Raw genomic sequence first — 21,857 nt, 5'->3', positions numbered from 1 at the left:
TCTGCCTCTTCAGCATGTTAGGGTGGGCCTCCAAGAAAAATGCCCCACATTTAGATACATTTCAACAGTATGGGACAGAAAACCCCAAGATACTAATAGATTAAACAAGATAAAAGTGTACTTCCCTTCTTTATAAACAGAGTCTGAAGATAGGCCATCCCGAATCATGGCTTCATGATTCTCAGGTACCTAGACTCCTTAGTATCCTACCCCAGGGCCCAAAATGGCTGTTCAGGGGCACCTGGGTGGCTCAGGAGGTTAAGCATCTGACTTTGGCTCAGGTCATGACCTCGTGGTTCACGAGTTCAAACCCTGCATCAGGCTCTATGCTGACAGCTCGGAACCTAGAGTCTGCTTCACATTCAGTTTCTCCCTCTCCCTCTGCCCCTCCCCCGCTCACACTCTGTCTCTCCCTCCCTCTCTCTCTCTCTCTCTCTCTCTCTCTCTCAAAAATAAATAAATAAATAAACAAAATGGCTGTTCAGGCCCCCACCTGCACATCTATATTCCAGCCGGCAGGAAGGAAGATGGATTAAAGAATAGCATGTCTCCTCCCTTTAAAGCCACATGCTTCCATTTACATCTTACTGGAAGAATGTTGTCACATGGTCATAAATAAGTTTTATTGCCATTATCTACCTGCCTGTCTAAAATGTAGGGATCTAGGGGCACCTGGGTGGCGCAGTCGGTTGAGCGTCCGACTTCAGCCAGGTCACGATCTCGCACTCCGTGAGTTCGAGCCCCGCGTCGGGCTCTGGGCTGATGGCTCAGAGTCTGGAGCCTGTTTCCGACTCTGTGTCTCCCTCTCTCTCTGCCCCTCCCCCGTTCATGCTCTGTCTCTCTCTGTCCCCCCAAAAAAATAAATAAAAAAAAATAAATAAATAAAATGTAGGGATCTAGGGGTGCCTGCGTGGCTCAGTCAGTTGAGAATCAGACTCTTGATTTTAGCTCAGGTCTTGCCCTCATGATCAAGAGATCAAGCCCTGTGTCAGACTCTGTGCCGAGAGGGGGGGTCTGCTTGAGATTCTCTCTCCCTCTCCTTCCACCCCTCCCCACTCTGTCTCTTTCAAAAATAAATAAATAAATAAAAATAAAATAAAATGTAGGGATCCAGGGGTGCCTGGCTGGCTCAGTTGGTAGAGCATGTGGCTCTTGATCTCAGGATCATGAGTTCAAGCCCCACTTTGGGCGTAGACCTTACTTTAAATAGATGGGTAGGTAGATAGATAGATAGAGACTTAAAAATGTAGGGATCTATTATTAAGGAAGAAGGAGAGAACAGATATTGGGGGACAATTAACAGTCCTTGCTACAGTGGCACTTTTACTGGTTCCTTACCATAGCTGCCCGCATGGAATGTTATTGGGGTTCTAGTTGTGTCTCTCCTTGGTCTGTGTTTAATTCTTGGGGCCATTTGTGCAAAGAAACAGAGCTCCCACACTGGTGCTCAGCCTCCATAGAAGGAAATTTTATGAAAGAGCTGTGTATGGCAACTCTGAGATGCACATCTTTTTTGTACCCTCTCATGTCTAAAATGCAGTCTGTGTTGGGGAGACGGGCTCAGCGGTGCTGTCCTCGCTGTCTCATGCACCTCAGAATCTGTGGTGGGGAGGGAAATCCTGGAGACAGCAGCACAGCCCCAGTGGGAAATGCCACACCACCAGCATTCCTGATGTCAGAGGATAAGCACGCAGGCAACCACAATTTCAAGACAGTGACTCAGGGACATCGACCCTGGATGCGGAGAAGTTTTAGGAAGACTTTAAACCATTTATTTCACGTGTAGTTTCCTTTTTAATTTACAAGAGTGATAGATGCTCTTAAAAATCTGGGTCTAAAAGAGTGAAGTACAGGGGTGCCTTGGTGGCTCAGTCAGTTGAGTGTCTGACTTCAGCTCAGGTCAGGATCTCTCTGTTCATGAGTTCGAGCCCCACATCGGGCTCTGTGCTGACAGCTCAGAGCCTGGAGCCTGCTTTGGATTCTGTGTCTCCCTCTCTCGCTGCCCCTCCCTCCCCCCTCACGCTCTCTTTCTCTCTCTCTCAAAAATAAAGATTAAAAAAATTTTTTCATAATAAAATAAAAGGGTAAAGTACAAAAAACTAGCTAAAGTAAGTACAGAAGTTCTGAAGTGTAAGAACTCATTATGTGAGTAGCAGTTCTGAAATTATTTTGTGTGTATATACCAGTAATGAGCAAATAAGTGAAACTATTATGGATAGTGAGAGCCAGGTTTCTTATTATGGCAGAAAAAATAACAAAGAAAGGGGGAGAAGTGGAAAAAAACTGTTGTGTTGGGGTGCATGGCTGGCTTAGTTGGTGGAGCACGTGAATGTTAATCTCAGGGACATGACTTCAAGCCCCACATTGTGTGTGGATCCTACTTAAAAAAAATAAATTAATGAAAAATTTATTTTAAAAATAGAATTAAAGGTGTCAGTATATATTTCATCTATTTATTTATTTTTTAAGTTAATTTGTTTTGAGAGAGAGTGCAAGTGGGGAGGGGCAGACAGAGACGGAGACAGAGAATCCAAGCAGGCTCTGCACTGTCGGAAGAGAGCCCGGCACGGGGCATGAACTCACGAACTGTGAGATCATGATCTGAGCCGAAACCAAGAGTTGAACTCTTAACCGACTGAGCCACCCAGGTGCCCCTTAGTTTCAGATTTATACACACACACAGATGGCTAGATATACAAGAGTGTGTTAGCATACTTACCTACATATCCTAACTCTGCTTGTTAAGACAGCCTGGGACAATGGAACCCCAGTGGCAACGAGCACACTAGTGCCCAAATCTTGGTTTCCTTTTTTTTTTTTTAAGTTTTTATTTTTAAGCAATTTCTACACCCAGTGTGGGGTTTGAACTCACAACCCCGTGGTCAAAGAGTCACGTGGTCCACCGACTGAACCAGCCAGGTGTCTCCAAATCTTGGTTTCTAAATAGCATTCTGCAATATGAAGAAACTGGGCTCTCTGGAGGAATGGTTGATTCCAGGATTCAGGCAGAGAAAATATGAGATGAGTTTAGAACATCATAAGGAACCGGAAAACTTGAAACTACTCAAAACATAATGGGTGTGTGGTAAAAGAACTCAACTCAGAGGACCCAGCTTGGAGGAACCCCCAATGACCAAATCTGACCCAGTGTAAACAATGAAATGATGATTGGATTATAACCCATTGACTAGAATAACTATGTATAAGTCCATAGTAATGTAAATAAGTAATTGGATAAATAAGTAATTGGAGGAGAAAGGACAGCTCTTTCTTACAGAAGAACTCCAATTAATAAATGTAGAAGGGATGGTGGAAATAGAAAAGTGTCATTAAGAAAACACAATAACGACTGTAGGCAGAAGTCGTCAATGGTTGCTACGGTTAGTGGGGAACATATGATGAGAAACAGGAAGTTGCATAATCTCAAAATATCTTCCCACAAGATACTTCTTAATTATAAAGAGAAAAATAATAACTTTACACTGGAGAAACCTGCAGACACCACCTTAGTCAAGTGATCAAGGTCAGTGTCCCTAGCAATAAGACAGACTGCCTGCCCCTACTTCCTGATAGGGTGTGGTGAGAAGGGCACGTGGCATCTCTTCTATTCCTGCCAAAAATGCATAACCTCCGTCTAATCATAAAGAAAACAACAGACAAACCAGGGCACATGTGTGGCTCCGTCGGTTAAGTGTCTAATTTCAGCTCAGGTCACCATCTTGTGGTGTGTGAGTTTGAGCCCCACATCAGGCTCTCTGCTGTCAGCACTCAGCTCACCTCGAGTCCTCTGCCCGCCTCTCTTCCTGTCCCTCTTCCGCACGTGCTCTCTCTCAAAAATAAATGAACGTTAAAGAAGAAAGAAAACAACAGACAAACCCAAACTGAGGGGCATTCTACAGATTTAACTGATCAGTAGGTTGAGCCTATTCGATTTCAGCCGAGGTCCTGATCCCAGGGTCATCCGGGGTTGTGAGATCAAGCCCCGCATCCATGCACACAGCCTGCTTAAGATTCTCTCTACATCTGCCCCTCTCCCCCCCACCTCGTGTGCTCTCTCTCTCCGTCTCTCTAAAAAAATAAAAAGTAAATAAAATAGTATTTTCAAACACAATTAGGTAGGTCCCTTGAGGTGCTGCAGGTGTAGATGTTCCATTCTCCTGACATTCATTTGGGTTGTTTCCACTTATTTTACTCTTGCAAACAGTGCCTCTTTGCACACACTGCCTCATGGTGTATCCTGCTATCGGGATAGAGACCTCAAGACAATTGCAGAGTTGACAGGCCTTTGCATTTTTACAAACTATCGAGTTGCCCTCCAAATAAAGTGGAACCTCTGCAGTCCAGCCAACGGTAGGTGAAACTCTGCCGCTTCCCCACAACCTCACCGACACTGAATGCCATCAATCTTTTGGTACTTTGAAGTCTAAGAGAAGAATCATTCACTCATTCATCTCATTCAACAAAAACATACTAAGTGCCAGCAGAAAATATTAATGATCCGTTTCGTTATGATGTAGGGATGCAATGGGGAAGGGCATTCTGGGTGGAGGGAGCAGCATGAACAAAGGCATGTGCTTCCTGTGGGTAGAATGGGCTCACGGGGTCAGCTGGGGCCGTTAGCTGTAAGGGTCAGGATCCCCACATGGCTGCCTTAAGCACGGTGGAATGTACTGGAAGGGTGAGTGAGTGAATGTGTGTGTGTGTGTGTGTGTGTGTGTGTGTGTGTGTGTGTGTTGTCAGGGTGGCGGTGGTTGTGGGGAGATGGGAATTCATAGGCCTAAATCAGGAAAATCAGGAGAACTGGTCTAGTTCAGGTTGAGCATGAATCAAGGGGCCATAACTAGAGAGAGGAAGTGGAGGCTGGACCAGAAAAAAAATCATATCCCCTGTAGCCTCCTGTTGGGTATCTAGTGTGGGAGGTAGAATACACATGGAGTGTGGGGGGTTTTTTAAAGCAATTTTTTTTATTTTGTTTTATTTTATTTTTTGAGAGAGCACACAAGTCGGGGAGAGGGACAGAGAGAGAGAGGGAAAGAGAGAATCCCAAGCAGGCTCCACACCAAGCACAGAGCCTGACGCAGGGGATCCATCCCACAGCAATGAGATCATGACCTGAGCCGAAATCACTTAATCGCAGGCGCCCGTGGAGTGTGGGTTTTGGAGCACAGCTCTGGGTTCCCTTCTGGGATTTGCCATGGGGGGAGGGGAGGGCTGCACCATCACTCCCGCCTTGCACCTTCATTTTTTTTTCTCATCTGTGAAATGGGGATGCCGAGGGAAGGTCCAGTCCCCATCCCGGCTCCACCCCCAGTGCTGTCCCAGCCTTTTGAGGTCAGGATGGGGACAGGGAGAGGGATAGAAGGGGCGAGCTACTGTTAAGCCTCCAAACCCCTACTTAGTGCATTTGGAAATTGAGTTCCTCATTTCTGGGGTCCCAGTTTCTGGGGATTCTTTTCAAACCATGGTGCTGGCCATGCGGGGGTGGAAAGGTGTTTGGGTGCACAGGCTTGGACATGAGTCATATGCCTTCCCGCCTTGTCTTTCTTTATCTGTGGCACAGACTCTCCGCCGGGTGGAGCTGGCCAGTACCAGTTTGACCCTGCTCCTGTTGCAGCCTATTTCATTTGCTTGTGGCCTTTCCCCTAATAACAGGACCTTACAACCAGGACTTTTAGGGGCGCAGCATCCACATGGCACCTTGGACCATGACCTTGACCTTGACCATGATCTGCCAGAGGCCCTCTCACTCTTGAGGTGATAAACCATTGCACAGTCCTGCCTCTTTTCTCTTGGGGTTCAGTTTCTCCCTGCCCCACAAGGTCTGGATCACATGTATGGTTTCTCCTGCATAAACTAACTTCCCTCTGTTTATGTCTTGCCTTTCTTCCGCTTTGGTTCCTGTGTTGCTCAGTGGGACAGTGATGGGTGTTTTGGTGTGGGGAAGGGCTATTCACTATGCAGCACTCTCCCTGCCCAGCACCTTTCTCACCTCTGGCCCCTGGGCACTAAATACTAATAGGAGTCCCCTACCCAGTTGCTAAGACAACACAAATCCCCACAATAGACTTCCAGACATCCCTACCACTGTCTGAGCAGTGCTTCCATTCAGCGGTTGCTCTGTTAGGATATGTAACTACTACTGAGCAATTTAATTGGTGTATTTATTGAATAGTTTCAGGAATGACCATAGTAATCACTTATATATATTTTTAAGTTTATTTATTTATTTTGAGAGGGGTAGGGGCAGAGAGAGAGAGAGAGAGAGAGAGAGAGAGAGAGAGAGAAAATCCCCAGCAGGTCCTGTGCTGTCAGCTCAGAGCCCGACGCAGGGCTTGATCCCACAACCTCAAGATCACGACATGAGCAGAAACCAGGAGTCAGACACTTAACTGACTGACCACCCGGGTGCCCTCTGTATTTTTAACACTAACACATCTGAGGGTTTACATGGCCCAAACCAGGGGTGCCTGGGTGGCCCAGTCAGTTAAGTGTCTGACGTTGGCTCAGGTCATGATCTTGCAGTCCATGAGTTCGAGCCCCGTGTTGGACTCTGTGCTGACAGCTCAGACCCTGGAGCCTGCTTCAGATTCTGTGTCTCTCTCTCTCTCTGCCCCTCACCCACTCGTGTTCTGTCTCTCAAAAATATATAAATAAACATTAAAAAAAGATTTCCTCTTTCTAGGAAGGAAGGAAGGAAGGAAGGAAGGAAGGAAGGAAGGAAGGAGCACAAACCAGGAACCAAAAGTAATTTAAAAGAAATGCAGGTCCTCGTCAAGAATCACCCACATCCACACAGCTCAGGAGTCCCTGCCGCTGCTCCCAGTTCCCGTTTGCCCTGTGATGTGACTCTGTCACCTGGTCAGAGAGGCCATGTGTCCATTCCCCCTACTGCAAACATCCGTGTAACCTTCCTGCCAGCACGTGTGAATCCAGCAAAAGACAGCAGGAAAAGAACCCAGAGTTGCCTTATGCAAAAGGAGGAAGTTAAGCAAGACCCTGATCAATCACCTTTGCTAAATTTTTTTGTCCCATCCAGATGGGTGCCAAAATCTTCCATTTAAAAGTCATTTTTCTATCCATTGTCTCTGATGCACCTCTGAGGTGGGCAAAGGAAAGCTCATGCCCCAGTTTGCAGAGAAGCATCCTTTTAGTGGTTTTGCCCAAAATAAAGTGGGTGACAGGGAAGAAATACCGGCCATGGTTCCAGTGACTCCAGGCCTCAGCACCGAGAATATGGAGAGTTAGAATAATCCCAGGCTTATATGGATCTAACATGCTAGAATCAGGGATCAAAAGGGAGAAAAAAGGGCAGGGTGAAAAGAGCCATCACTGTTGCTTCCCAGACTCCTGGGGTCGCCCACCCAACTCTGCCCTGTGCCACCTACCTCCTTGCAGATCTGACCACGGCTTCTTTGTGGGAGGTCGATAGGAATCTCTCTTCCCCTCCCTGCCCAGCTTTTCTTTTCTTTTTAAAGTTTATTTATTAATTTTTTGAGAGAGAGAGCCAGTGTGCAAGTGGGGGAGGGGAAGAGAGAGAGGGAGAAAGAGAGAATCCCAAGCAGGCTCCACACTGCCAGCCAGCACAGAGCCTAATGTGGGGCTCAAACCCACAGACCATGAGATTGTGACCTGAGCCAAAATCAGGAATCAGACACTTAACTGACTTGAGCCACCCAGGTGCCCCCCGCCAGCCACCCAACTTTTCTGATATATAATTGATATATAACTTTATCTACGTTTAAGGTATACACTGTGTTGATTTGATAAGGAATTTCATTTTCCTTTAACTTATCATTTAGCTGCCTTTTTTTTTTTTTTAACCATAACTTTCTTATGAAGAAGCTTCTAAGCCAGCACCCTGTGGGAATGTCTCTGTTCTGAAGCCCCACATCACCACCTGCTGGGCCCTGGGCTGCCTGTTTTCCATGGGCTGAGACACTCCCAGCTCTCTGAATTATAAGGTTTCTCTCCATCCCCCTTCCCCACCACCCCCTCGATCACAGGCCATCTGTCCCTGCACTGCCCACTCTCAGCCCTTTTAATAGCACCATCCTTGGGGAGGATGGTCTCCACAGTGGTTTCATAACAGGCTTGGGTGAGGGTGGGGACGCCCCAGTGCTGCCAAAGGCGTTTAATCGAGTTGGTTATTCAAGGAGACTAGCAGCTAAAAAAGTCCTAATGGGGGAAGAGTTTTCCAAGGTGGGGGCCCTTCTTTCAGCTCCCCACCCAGATGGATGGATGAATGCACACATCAGAAAGGATGGAAGAGAAAGGGGGAGGGGAGAGGATGCCTTTCTAAAAATACAGCCCATCTGCATTGTGTTAGCTGGTTTCCCCGGAAACCACTGGGAACAGAGAGCTCCAGCATGCCTCAGAGGTGCAGGGACCTGGGGGCCTGAGTAGGCAGGGACCTCCCTGCTGGGCTTCTTCCCTGGGGGGTGAGGGTGGGGGCCCTGCCCCTCTCCATTAGCTTCCCATGAGGCCTGGGTGGCCGTCAGCTCCCAGCCCAACCTCAGCACATCTAAACCCCAAACTAGACTCAGGTGGGGATCCCCATGCTATCACGAGGCATCTTGATAACACTCTGGAGGACTGATGCTTCCTGCTTCTAACAGGAGGGAAGGAAGCCCAGGGAAGGTCTGGAGCTGCCGCCTGGTCTCATGACAGTCTGCCACAGGAATAGGTCCCATCTGAGGCCCTGTGCCCTTGGGCCCCACACGACCACAGTGCAGACTCCATAGTCACTGGGCCTTCCATCTGGGAAAGGATGGGGTGGGATGTGTCTTCTGACCAACCAGCTAGTGGGATTGTCAGCCTTCACAACGGAAAGGAAAGTCTGAGGGCTTCACCCTTAAGGTGACCAAAATAGAGGGGCACCTGGAAGGCTTAGTCGATTGAGTGTCTGACTTTGGCTGAGGTCATGAGCTCACGGTTCGGGGTTTGTGAGTTCAAGCCCCACATGAGGCTCTGCACTGACAGCATGGGGCCTGCTTCATATTTCTGTCTCCTTCTCTTTCTCTGCCCCTCCCGTGCTCTCTTTCTCTCTCTTTCTCTCTCTCTCTCTCTCAAAAATAAACATTTAAAACAATTTTACAAGTGACCTAAAGAGAATTGGGGGGGGGGGGGGGGAGGGGTGTGAATGAATGGGAGGACTGAATGAGCACTGGACTAAAGCAGGGACTCAAAGACCCCCTTTCCAGGCCTGGCCCTATCTGGGCATGCCATGGAGCCTCTCTTAGCCTTGGTTTCTTCATCTCCCTTCCCTTGAGGGTAAAATCAAACAGCACAAGAAGTCCTTTGTAAGCCATGAAATGCTTGGGAGAATAAGGCACTGCTGATCATCTCCATATAGCCTTTTAAAAGTGTTGGCTTTTCTAGATTTCAGATGATAGACTCTAGTTTTTCAGTCCTCCACCTAGGAGTCATGCCGATAAGCTTTATATGTACATCCTTTCAGGCTTCTCTGTGGAACTATTCCTATTTTATAATCTCAAGGATACTGTATGTTTTATAACTTCTTTTTCCATTTATTATGACACAAGCATTTCCCCATGGTATTACATAATCGTTTACAAGTGATTGACCTGCAGTCTGTGGAATGCCCTATTCATGGACATTTAGCTTCTTCTAGTTTATTATTATTATTATAAAAAGCACTGTGGTGAGCATTCTTACAGATAAATCATTAGGTGCCCTCTCTGGTTTCCTTAGGAAATTTCTTCCAGGGAGAGGACTGTGGAGTCCAAGAATATGAACCTTTTAAATTACTTTAATTCATTCTGCAAAACTGTCCTCCAGAAAGATGTAACAATTTATGCACCCACAAGCCGTGGAAGAGAAATGCCAGTTCTGGGGGGGGGGGGGGGAGTATCTTGCTTTAACTTGAATGTATTTGACTTCTAGTGGGCTTTAATATTTTCTCGTGTATTTATTGGTCAATCTTAATTCTTTTCTGGATTTCCAGTTCACGTCCTCAGCTGGTTTTTCTGTTACTGCATTCTAAACTATGACGTCATGAAATCCAAGTAGGAATGGCTGTGCCAAGCTGGACAGATTGTCTCCGACGCCCCCACCACCACCACCTCCAAATATACACACAGGCGTGCATGTATACACACATGTGCACGTGTAACCCTTTCCTGAGGTTTAGAACCCCAGGGTCTCCCAGGAACACTCAGCTGTTAGGGCCTGGGACCTATCATGTGGCTGTGGGTTGAGTGGCCATCCCTCCCTGCTGCTGGCACATGGAGACTGGCACCCCCTCTTTCACTGCACACTGCCTGCCACACTGGGGGGCCAGGCTTTTCTTCCCAGGCCCCCAGGACAGCCCTGGGTTCGGTTCCTCCCCGTCCCTTCCGGGACCCCACTGTCCACTTCCAACCACAGGGGGCTTCTGTCTGCATCTGCCCCTGCATGTGGCCTCCCCACACCCATCCCCCTGCATCTCAATAAATGCAGAATTTTCCTTGAAATTGTTTCAGGAATCATCCTGTGGTGCCTTTTCTCTTTTCTTTCTTTCTAAACATGCTTTAACTTTTAAGAGCAAATAATATAATGACGTCCTCTGAGCCAAACAGGCGGCTCTTTGCAGATGAAGCCTTGCTACCCCATGAAGCACTGCGAGATGCAGGGAGGATGGGGCAGTCCGTGCGGAGCCCTGTGGCCCTGCCTGGCCTGGGCTTGTGCTGCCCTCCTCCGCAAGGGGGGAGATTAAGCATCAGGGCCCAACCCTCATCCTCATCCGCCCTCCCTTCCTCCCTAGGGCTCCTGCTCCACGACGTGACCATGGCCGGGCTGCAGGAGCTGCGATTCCCTGAGGAGAAGCCACTGCTCCGGGGCCAGGACGCCGCTGAGCTGGTGAGTCGCCCCTTCGCGGTCCTGGGGCGGAGGGCGCCACCTCGTGGCCAAGAAGGAAAACTCGTGCCTTCCCTCCAGTCTTGCTGATGGCAAGGAGCCCTCGGACCGCCCACGGGGAGCCTCGGGCCTGGCGGCTTTGGCTGTCTTTGGGGCTGGGAGGCTGTTTGGGAGAGTTATTCCCATTTCAGTGATGAGAAAACTGAGGCACAGGAAGTTAAGTCACTTGGCCAAGGTCGCATAGCTATTGGGGAATGAGGCCATACTCAACCCTCAGTTCTGAGAGGCCCTGGAGCCCCAGGAGGTACCCACTGGGGAGTGCCAGGGCCTTTCCTCACCTGCGGCCTTCTGTGTCTTTCCTCACAAGCCTCCGAGGGACGAGGGCAGATCTTACCAACAGAGCCGTCGGGAGCAGTAGGACTGAGGCTGTCGAGGTGTTTGTGTCCAGAGGGCTCCCACTGGGGCACCAGACATTAGATTCCAGAGTTGTTTCTACCCCACGTCGTGGTGACGCCTAGCACAGCCTCCCTCCCACTCCCTGCAAGGAACAGCTGAGGGTCCACTGCTTGTAGAATCCTGGCATGTCAGGACCCCGGGTCTCTGCTGGTTGTGCTGCCCACTCCTCCTCTTACAGGTGGGGAAGCCAAGAGCTCAGTCCCGGAAACCCCACCACTCCTGTCTCCACCCTGCCCTTTCACAGCCTCCAGCCCGGAGGGGAGCCCAAGTGCCACTGGGGGCCTCCTGTTGGGACAGAGGGCTGGCTGGGGCTCCGGGGCCCAACCACATGAGGCTCAGGTCCTGCCCGTTATCTTCAAGACAGAACCTTGAGTTAACTGACAAAACCTGAGTATGTGGGGGCAGCTCCCAGGAATGGTCAGGGGGTGGCTGGTGAGCTGCACCCGTCCTAGCTGTCCTGCCTCCCTGTTCCAGGCCCCCTCATCTCCTGTCTGCCAGCCTCTCCCCAGTGCTCTCCTTACCCCACAACCTTCTAAAGCACATCATGTCACTTTCTGCTTGAAGCTGGTCAGTGGCTGCCACCTGCTCGGAGCTACCACCACCATCCTTCCCAGGCCCAGGATGAGGCGTGCACCCGCCCCCCAGGCTCCCTGCTTCCTCCCTCTTCTGCTGCCGCCAGGCCCACCGCTCTTCCTTGTACTAGCCAATCATGTTCCCAGCTGCTTCCTCCGCCTGAGGTACCTAGCCCCGAACTTCCCCTCATTTTATTCAGGCTCTGATCAAATGCCCCCTCCTCCAAGGGGCTTTGTCCGACACGGGGTCTGATATTGATGCCCAGATCCTGTCTGTTTGATTTCTGGTCTCCCTGGTGCCTAACCGAGCCTGGCACAGTGTAGGCTCTCAGCGAAGAGGGTTGGGTCATCACAGACTGAGATGCTTCTCAGAAGGAAGTTTCTCCAAACTTGTTGAAAAAGCCTCTCCTCCTCACAATCCCTTTCAAGTCATGCGAGCAGAGACCAGCCTGCTTGTGAGGCTTGGTGGGCGGATGGTGCCCTTGGGGACCCCTGGACCCCATCACAAGGGCTGAGGTGTGGGATCAGAGAGCGGCCGCACGGAGGTCTGCCTGCTGGTACCAAGTGTAGGTCTGTGGTCAGCACATAGAACTGAGGGCATGACAGCCTCACGCCTCCGTGCCTGTCCTTCCACCCTCACCTCAGCACCCCAAGACATCCCCCCACACTCCTCCCCTGCCAGCCCGGCCCAGCCTTCGCTGGCCCTCCCGCCCTGACTCGGCAAGCATGGCTCCTTTGACCAGCAGCCTGGCTCTGCTTTCTGTCTGTCTGCTGCATCTGGTGTCCCTCACTTCATCCCACCTGGACCAGAGTTTGCCACTGTGACGTGCTCGCCCTGCACAAGGGTCTGCATCTCAGCCCTGTGTGGAGGCGTCAAGTCCCCAGCTCAGTTTCTCTCTCTCTCTCTCTCTCTCCCTCTCTCTCTCTCTCTCTCGGGTTGGCACAAGTCCCATGCCGTGGACCTGGTCACGTCTGCTTTTACCAAAGGCACGTTAAAAGCCCCAAACACCTGTGTGCTCCCAGTGTGGCCATTGTGGATTCTAGTGGCCTCACTCTTTGCCTTCCAGAGCTATTCTGGCTCTGGCTTTCTCTTCCGCTGATTCTCCTTTCGTAGCTGCGGTGCGGGAAGGGGTCTGTCCCCTCACTTTTTTCTTTTTCTCAAGATACATTTGAGAGACAGACAGAGTACAAGCAGGGGAGGGGCAGAAAGAGAAGGAGACACAGAATCTGGAAGCAGTCTCCAGGCTCCGAGCTGTCAGCACAGAGCCCGATGTGGGGCTCAAACCCACGAACTGTGAGATCATGACCTGAGCCGAAGTCGGACGCTTAACCGACTGAGCCACCCAGGTGCTCCTCTGTCCCCTCACTTTTTAAACCTGCAACCTGCTAGGTGCAAGTTCTTGAGTCCAGGGAGGAGTGAATGTTTCCACATCTCTACCCGCCATCTCTCACTGTTTCAGGTTTGCTCACCTTTGAAGACTCGGCCACCAGGTGTCCAGGGCTCTGTGGGAGAACTGTTGCCCCTTCTCCCCGTGCCTGCATCCCCATCCTCCCCACAGGTGCTCCTGGGCCTCCTCCCACCTGCCTTCCTCCCACTGTTCCTGAACCTCCAGGACCTCCCAGGGTCTCTGGATTGCCTTGTATTATTCCTGCTGTTGCTTGGTTTGGGGTCCTGCCCCTCCAGAGGCTTTCCCATCTCCTGGGGACCCCCAGTACCCTGAGAGCACACAGCACACCCTGCCATTATCTGCCTCATCCCTTGTGCTGATTTTGTTTTTAACAAAACTGTTCCCTTCTCTGAGATAACTGTGCCCTTAGGATTCCCAGGTATAAAAATCTCTCACATCTCTTTCCCACTTGGGGGTGATCTTCCAGTGAGAGGATTCATCAGTAACCAGCCTCGTCCCCTTCCTGAGACCACCATCCTCTCCAGGAGGCTCTGGGAGTGGCCTGACCAACCTCCATGCTCTCCACCCAGGCAGAATCCACCCCCCCGCCCCCGCCCACCCCGGCCCTGGAGGAGCCAGAAGGTGAAGCCAAAGGACAGCCATTGTGTCTGATGCAGTTCGAGGTGCAGGAGACCTGGCTTTCCTCCTTGGGTGTGAGGCCCTCTAGTGCCATCTTATTCTCTCCATCACCCCCACCGCCCCACCTGCCACACAGCAGGTGGCTCAACTTTTCCTTATTTTGAGAGTAAAACACCCGAATTGCTGGTTTTCATTCTTTTTACTCCTGTGATTTAGGGTCATTTTCTTTCTTGTACTTAGTCGCCCACCCCTTGGGTTGCCGTCCTCTGACAACATCCCCGTCCTCATCTGATTGTCTCATTTATCCGTGTATTTATTCAGTAGAGCCATAGGGAGCATGTGCAGCATACAAAGTCAAGTGCAGAAGTATAAAGGACAGAGTGACAGCTAACACCGCGCTTCTCTTGAATCCTCGCAGACACAGGCTCGGAAGCAAGGTGGCCTGCCCTGTTTGTCATAGCTGAGCAGAGGGGAGGAGAGGTTTCTAGACAGACACAGTCAAAAGCAAGGCAGAGACCCAGGGTTTTCCTGGAAATGTGCTGGTCCTCCCCTCGTCCTCATGAGGTTTCCTTCCCTAGACCAGAACCCACAGAAGACGAGTGTCTGAGGGCTGGTAGGTGGCATTGGGGAGAACCTGGCCACACAGACATTTAGGGTTCTAGCCCTCTTGCATTCTGCCTCTCTGTGCCTTGCCAACAATGGGTGCTTCTGAGCTCAGTTCCCCTCGTTTGCAAAGTCAGACTCGTTCTTCCAAATCTGTTTGGATTTGCGAAGCCCATTCCATTACAGGCTTTCTGGTAGGAGCAGAGTCAGACACGGTCCTGCCTTCATGGCACTTACAGCCCAGTGCAAGGGACAGGCACCGGTGACTCACACCGTTTGGGGTAAATGAGCCTGAAAACAGGAGACCTCCGTGCTTTGAGAGCACAGAGCAGGCACGTCTGGAAAGGTGGGAGCAAGCACAGGCCCAGACAGAGCCTCTGTGCAGCTTAGTAAAGCCCACGAGTTCCTCCCTCACTGCATGGGCCCCAACTTCCCCATCCCTAAAATGGGTGTGCTGCCATGTCCCAATGACCTTGAAAACCATCTGTGGGGGGAAGCAGGACAAAGTGACAAATGATAAAGATTTGGCTTCATCAGAGATCCCACCCTTTAATAGCTGTGTGATTCAGCCTCTCTAAGCCTCACTCTTCCTACCTGTAAGATGGTAATCTTCACATTTTATTGTTTTTTAAATTTTTTTTTTTTTACGTTTATTTATTTTTGAGACAGAGAGAGACAGAGCATGAACGGGGGAGGGTCAGAGAGAGAGGGAGACACAGAATCCGAAATGGGCTCCAGGCTCTAAGCTGTCAACACAGAGCCTGATGCAGGGCTCGAATTCACAGACCGTGAGATCATGACCTAAGCCGAAGTCGGACACCCAACCGACTGAGCCACCCAGGTGCCCCAAGGGAATCTTCACATTTTAAATGAATAGGTAGAATTCATAGGTATGAGTCGCTGCTTGTAGGCTCGTCCATCAGGCACTTACTGGCCTGATGCCTGGGAGGCCCTGCATCACTTTTGTTAACAGTAAGATGGACTGGGGAACAGCTAGCGAGTCTGCTCAAGGCTGAGCCCCTGTGGTCCCCCTGGGCCAGCCAGGACCTAACATGCCACCTCTCTGTTTGCCTCCCCTTAGGAGAACTCCGACACCTTCCTCTTGGCGGTGGACACAGACTGGAAGGTAGGTCTCAGCTCAAACTGCCAAGGTAGGGGCCTGACAGCTGGTTGGCACCTTACCTTGCCCAGCCCGGCCCCAGAGGAGGGTCACAGCCCTTCTGTGCGGGCACCTTGCAGCCTCCAGGACCACCCGCCTGCTCACAGCAGGTTGATCTGCCCTCTGCCCAGTGGAGACGTGCTGCTCTTTCCCTGAACAGGACTGAAGCAGGGGTGAGGCCTGGGGAGAGTGAGGATAGAGATGGGATGCTGTCATCTGAATCAGCACTTTCCTCCAGTGAGGAAACTCTCCAGTGAGGTTGGTGCTCTGAAATAGCTCCTGTTTCCATGGAAGCTGTTGCCGGGACAACCGTGTCCTCTTTAGTTTGATGCCAGATTCCCCGTGAAAATTGAAATTGTTCTTTGTTTTTATTCCTCTGCGCGATGAGTTGGCTCACTTAGCCAGCCGTTTCTCTCTGAGTCCCATCATGGCCATTTATTTCCGGGTCTTGGAAAACATCTGGTGGAAGACACAATGGGGAACCTCAGTGGGTTCCAGGGCCCTGCTGGCCATCAAAACCTGCTGAACAAAATCAGATCCTTCTAGGCCCTTCCTCCTGGCTAGATGGAACTAGCCCCCAGGCCACCGCCCTGGCCCCACCTGACTTCAATTTGGTTTGGTCTCAGAGCCCCAGGATAGCCCCAGCCTCCTGGTCTGGATGCAGGGTGGCAGAAGAAGTAGGGTGGCCTGCAAGCTGCTCCCCCTCATGCACAGTGCTGCAGCAAGGATCCAGATCCCAGGCCTGTGCATCAGGCCCTGTGTCCCTTCAAGGACACCAGAGGAGGCTTCAGAACAATGCATGTGCTCTGATCCCTTGGGGAGCATCAGTTCAAACACAAAGGGCTCTGGAGCTGAGGGTAGGATGGGGTCTGGGGAACAAACAGGAGCCTGTGAGGAGGGAAAGGAGGGACGTGGCCAGGAGATGGCCCAGGCCCAGCTGGAGATCAGTACAGGCACCTCAAGGGGGACTTCCCGTCCTCCCTGCTCAAATGAAGGCAAGAATGTGTGGACGGACAGTCCTCAGTCCCTGCCTGACACCAAGTGGGACCTGCCAGACCAGGTGCTGACTACCAGCCCCCAAAACATGCTCTGGAGGTTTTGAAAGGAGAGAAGGGAGTCCTGGGGTCCTTTGCAGCTCAGTCCTTGTGTACCAGGCCCAGCCCAGGGCTACTGCTGGCAGTGCCTGGGACCCTCTGCCTGGTAAAGGGCAGCATGTGCTAAAAGGCACCTTGCTGTCTCCAGTTGCACCACATGGAGGCTGCACAGAGGCTGCCTTTTCTTTTCTTTTTTTTTTTTTAGACGAGCAGCTGAGAGGACGGATGACCGTTATCTGGGCCAAGGCCTGGCAGGGATTTTATCCCCTTTGATTCCTTGCCTCAATGGACCCAGCCAGTGGGGGAGGCAAGACAAACAAGAGCCAGACAGACCTGGGTCCAGGGCCTGGCCCTGCCACTTATGAGCCATGTGACCTCCAACACATGTCACTGCCTCATTTGTACAGTGAGGACAGAGCTCGGACCTCCCCACGTGTTTGTAGGGAATGATGCCCAAGGCCCAGCACTCAGATGCTGAGAGAACTGTGGCTATGGCCACCACAGCATGGAGTCAGAGGCAGACTACCCGAGTGTGGTTCCTGGTTCTGTGTGACGTTGGGCAGGTTACAGAAATTCTCTGTGCTTCATTTTCCTCGTCTATAAAGTGGGTGTTAAGAGGATAAAATAAGGTAGCACCTGTAAGGCATTTGACAGAGACTGGCAAGTGGGAGATAGGCTAATAAGCATTTGCTACTCAAAAATGTGACTTCAGGCCCGGAGTGCTAAGGTGCTGGTAAGATCCATGTTTACTAGCTGTTTGGGACACTTAACTTCTCTGTGCTTTAGTTTTCTCATCATTTTCCACAGGTGTGTGAGGACTGTGTGTTACCCTTGCAGCCACTCATGCAGACAGCACAGCTATTCTCCCATTTACAGATGTGGAGGCTCAAAGAGGTTGACTGACTTCCCCAGGGTCACACAGCAGAGAAGTGGCAGAGATATGACCGGAGCCTAGGTTTGGCTGGTAGGACCTGAGCCTGCCTTGTCCAGCCACAACTGCACAACCTCCAGGGAAGGGGCCAATTCCCAGTTTGGAGAGGCACACAGATTGCCTGGGCACATTTCTCCCCTGTCAGGGCCTGGGCAGGCATGGGCTCAGGTCTAGAGCCCCTCATGCAGCTCTTTCTTGTCTTGGTAGCAACTCTTCAGGAAAGCATGGTTCCTGTTTTACAGTTGAGGAGGCTGAGAAATTAAAAATCCTTACCCAAGGTTACCCAGCTAGTGGGTGGGGGAGCTGGGACTTGAACTCAAGTCTATGGATTTGAAGGCAGTGAGCCGAGCAGAAATCGGGCCATGGATTGGAGTGGGCAGTATCCAGGATCAGCTTCTCAGTTGGGTCCAAGGGTGGCCACTCAGAGGTCAGAGGCTGGACTGGGCATAAAGTTGGAAGGTGACCATGGAAGAGCAGGGGTTTAGTGGCAGAAAGGGTGGGAGGATACCCTTCGCCCCCTTTGAGGAGCAGGTAGGAGCATTTTGTGGACAGGGCAGGGGGCGTGGCTGTGCCAAAGTGGCCGCAGAGAACAGGGAACATGGCTAGTAGGTGAGGGGCCGTGGGACACGGTGCTCCATATCCTGGCAAGAGGTCAGAGATGGGGCAGGGAAAGTCGTTGGTGTGCTCCAGACAGAGGATGTGGCCAGGAATAGCACACATGGCAGGTGTTGACCAGGTCACTGGGCACCAGAGATGAGGAGGTGACCCCCTTCCCTCAGTGCTGCCAGACAGCATGCAGGGCTGTCCATGCTCCTTCATCAAAGAGACAAAATGGGGGCACAGGCGCCTAGCACTCTCCTTCTCTGTGTGGTTCCTGCCGCCTCAGTCCTTGGGCTCTCTCCTCTGCTCACCTCCCTGACCTATTTCCTCTCCTCAGCCTCCTCCTTCCCAGTTTCCTCTACCTGCAGGACTCTAACCAGCTCTCTACCCAAGTCCTTGCTGTTCAGGACAGGGCAGAGAGCCTGAGGTGGCCTCTGCATCCTGGCGCCCCCCCCCCCCCCCCCCCCCCCCCCCGCCCGGGAGCCAAGCCCCACACTGGTTGTGGGTGGGTCTGAAGGAGGTGGGCGTGTCCACTTTGACAGGCTGACCCCAGTCCCTCCTCTCCCTGGTAGCCTCCAGCCCCTTGCTGCAGGGTGGGGGTGGGGAGGGCAAGACTGGTGCGTCCCCACCATACCTGCTCGTTCTGCAATCTGCCCAGGCCCCCTGCGCCCAGAACCCCCATTTCAGCACTGTGGGCAGGCGCTAGGCGTGCATGTGGGCAGAATGAGGGCTACCTGAGGGGAGAACCTGGGGAGTGGAGAAGGAGAATTCCCTGGAACAGGGTCACGAAGGAAGGTTACCCCAGACAGCCAGTCACTTCCCCGTCCCTTCAAGGTTAAGTCATCCAGACCTTTCTGACGTGGAGATTGGGCTCGAGGCCATCTCAGGCCCTCCCCGCCCCCCTGGGAATGGGACAAGGGCGGGGCCGCCTTGGGCATGCCTGTGTGGCCTCCCCTGCCCCGCGTTAGTGTCCGTGTTCATGAGAGCTCCTGTGTACCTGACACAGGGCACACCTGTACGTGTGGTCTCTTCTCTCATCTTCCCAGGACCCCTCGTGCAGCTGCAGCTGTTGGTGTGTGCCCACGCGGGGGGGGGGGGGGGGGGGGCGGGAGGTAGGGGCTAGGGACCATCGAGGATGATGTGTTGCTGGGGGCGGGAGGAGCAGGGGGAGGAGCAGGAGCCGGTGAGAGAGGACTTCGGAAGCCAATCAGAGTCAGGTTTGTCTCCCGACAGCCAATCTGGAAGCGGGGGCTGGGGGCGGGGGGAGCGTGTGGCTGCGCAGAAACCCCGCAGGGAGGCGGGGCCGGCCTAGGCCAAGAGCCTCTGCTTATAAATGGCTCGGGAGCGGCGCCCCATCACAGCGTCGCCGTCTCCCCTTCTCACTGCCCCCTCCTTTTGGACCGTGGTGACTCAGGCCTTTGTTTGCCCTTCCTGGTAGAGGCGGATCGCCTTCTCGCTCGGCAAGATGCCGGAGTGCTGGGATGGGGTGAGTGAGGGCTCTGGGGGCGGCCAGGTGGGCAGGGAGGACGGGACATCTCTGCCCCTGGCGGCGGATCTGCCTTCAGTCGCCTCACCTTGGGAGTCACCGAGGCAAGGCCAGCAGTTTCTAGTCTCCCTGGTGACCCTGGCCTGCATCAGTGGTTAGTTAGGGTTTAGCTGCTAGTCAGCGTCTATGGGGAAGGGCTGTGACCTGTCCGCAAGCCTGGGTGGACCGGTGTGCCAGCGCGTGCACATCCCCCTGGCGGTGTGCCCTCTGTCTCGCAGGTGCCCGGTGGGCGTCTGCCTCGCGCCTGTCACCATCTCAGCCCTGGAGTAGGCTGTGTTCACTGCACGTGTCGGGGTCTCCACCTTTCTGATCCTGCGAGGGTTGTCTTGGTTGTTCGGATCGCCTCACTGAAGTGACAATCGAAGGACAGACAGCCTCTTCCTTCCTTAAGAGTTGCTTGCAGCGCCTCCGTGGTCCCCAGGGAACTGCCGTGCCAGTCCGGCTGAGGCGGGGAGGTCTGGGGGAGGTGCTACCCGAGCCTTCAGGCCCAGGTCCCTGCGGGGGAGAGCTCGAGGAGGGGGTCGCGGGTCTTACTTGGTGGGTGGGGGAAGCCAACGCTGGAGCCATGAGCCTGCGGGGCGGGGGGCAGGGCAGCAGTGCCCCGGGGTGCTGTCCTTCCTCCAGGAGGGAGAAGCAGGAGCACACCTCCTACACCCCCCACTCCTGGCCTGCCCTGAAGGTGCCACAGACCACCGGGTGCCCTGCACCCGGGCAGCAACGTCAGCGCCTACCCCGGGTCTGCACCCGGGGGGCCGTATCCCTGATGCGGTTTGATGGAATGAATTGTACTAGCCCCTCCCCCCAGCCCTTCACCCCCTCCGTGTGCTGAAACCCGGCTGGGAGCACCCCCCTCCAGTCCTCAAGGTCACAGGAGAGAGGAGTCGGACGGCAGAGAGAGGACGTCAGAGCCCCCTCCCTTGCTGCTGCGGCAGCTGTGCCTCGCGGGCGCCCACCTGGAGGCTGGGGGGGGGGGGGGCTCTGACGTCACCAGGAGCCAATGGGAGCGCCCGGCCCTGAGGGCTGGGGGCTCCTAGTGGGTCCGGCTGCGGCCCTTGGATCACCCCTCTTGTGCAGGACCCAGAGGAGCGGGGACACTGGGCTTCCCTCTGGCTGAGCTGGGTCTGAGCTCCTGGATTGGTGGGGGAGGGTTCAGCCAAGTCATTGGGCCGCAGAGGCCCAGCAACCGGGCCATTGCCCTCCACAGCCCATCCCACCCTGGGCAGTTAAGCCTTAGCAGGGAGAGCATTGCCCAGGCACCGGTGATGGTGTTGCTGTGGTCACACCAGGGCTGGGAGGCGGGTAGACACCCCTCACGTGCAGTCAGAGGGTGGAAGTCTGAGGTGGTGGCGGTCTGAGGGTGGAAGACTGCCACCCTGGGCCCGGACTTGAACCCGGCAGGGCTAGAGCCGACCCCACACGGACCTGCCCTTCACACCCGCAGGAAGCGCATTGCAGCTCTTGTGCGATGGGCGCCCCTCCTGCCCGCAACCCTCCCAGTCTTTCCCCACCCTCCCTCCATAGCACTGTGCATCCCTCCTGCCCCAACCCCTGCTCTTCAGAGCTAAAAGACTGTGGAGGATGCTGCATGCCTCCCCGCCCCCCACCCCACCCCTCACTGCCACCAAGCAGGGCCAGGCAGCTCTGGAAAACTGCCTGCTTGCAAATCTATTGGGTGGAGCCTTGACTCATACCCCTGATCTCTGAGGCTGGCACCTGGCAAGGCCTGCTGTACCTTCTCTGGACTTGACCTTGGGCAAGTTATTTCTCCTTTCCAAACCTCAGTTTGCTCCTCTGGGGCTTGGGTCCCTGTGAGGAGTAAATGAGAAGACACATGAGAAGTGGCTGGTCAGAGTCAGTGAGCAGGAAGTGTTCCTTGTTTTGATGGCCCTGAGGGAGGACAGGCCTAGGATGTGGGGAGGCTGTGGTGGACCTGGGACCACTTAGAGGACATCAGGTTTCTTTAACAAGGTGTCACAGCAGAATTGTGGCTCCCAGGGTGTGGCCTTTGGCCATAG

The 21,857-nt window shown here is 53.0% G+C and overlaps 1 protein-coding gene across 3 annotated transcripts in view; it reads left to right on the top strand.

Moving 5' to 3' along the window:
* Window positions 1-21,857, top strand: part of NDRG4 (NDRG family member 4) — a 43,506-nt gene that overhangs the window by 9,595 nt on the left and 12,054 nt on the right. For 2 of the 3 annotated variants that reach the window (XM_047836308.1, XM_047836306.1), the window contains exons 2-3: window positions 10,763-10,857; window positions 15,594-15,638. In XM_047836308.1, coding sequence (XP_047692264.1) covers window positions 10,786-10,857; window positions 15,594-15,638 — 117 coding nt within the window. In that variant the 5' untranslated portion in view covers window positions 10,763-10,785. Of the gene's footprint in view, window positions 1-10,762; window positions 10,858-15,593; window positions 15,639-19,625; window positions 19,783-21,857 lie in introns of those variants that run through there. The other variant, XM_047836307.1, reaches the window with a different exon arrangement.

The sequence above is a fragment of the Prionailurus viverrinus genome, chromosome E2 (genome assembly GCF_022837055.1).
Source record: "Prionailurus viverrinus isolate Anna chromosome E2, UM_Priviv_1.0, whole genome shotgun sequence".
Lineage (NCBI taxonomy): Eukaryota > Metazoa > Chordata > Mammalia > Carnivora > Felidae > Prionailurus > Prionailurus viverrinus.
This window is presented reverse-complemented; position numbering and strand designations above follow the sequence as displayed.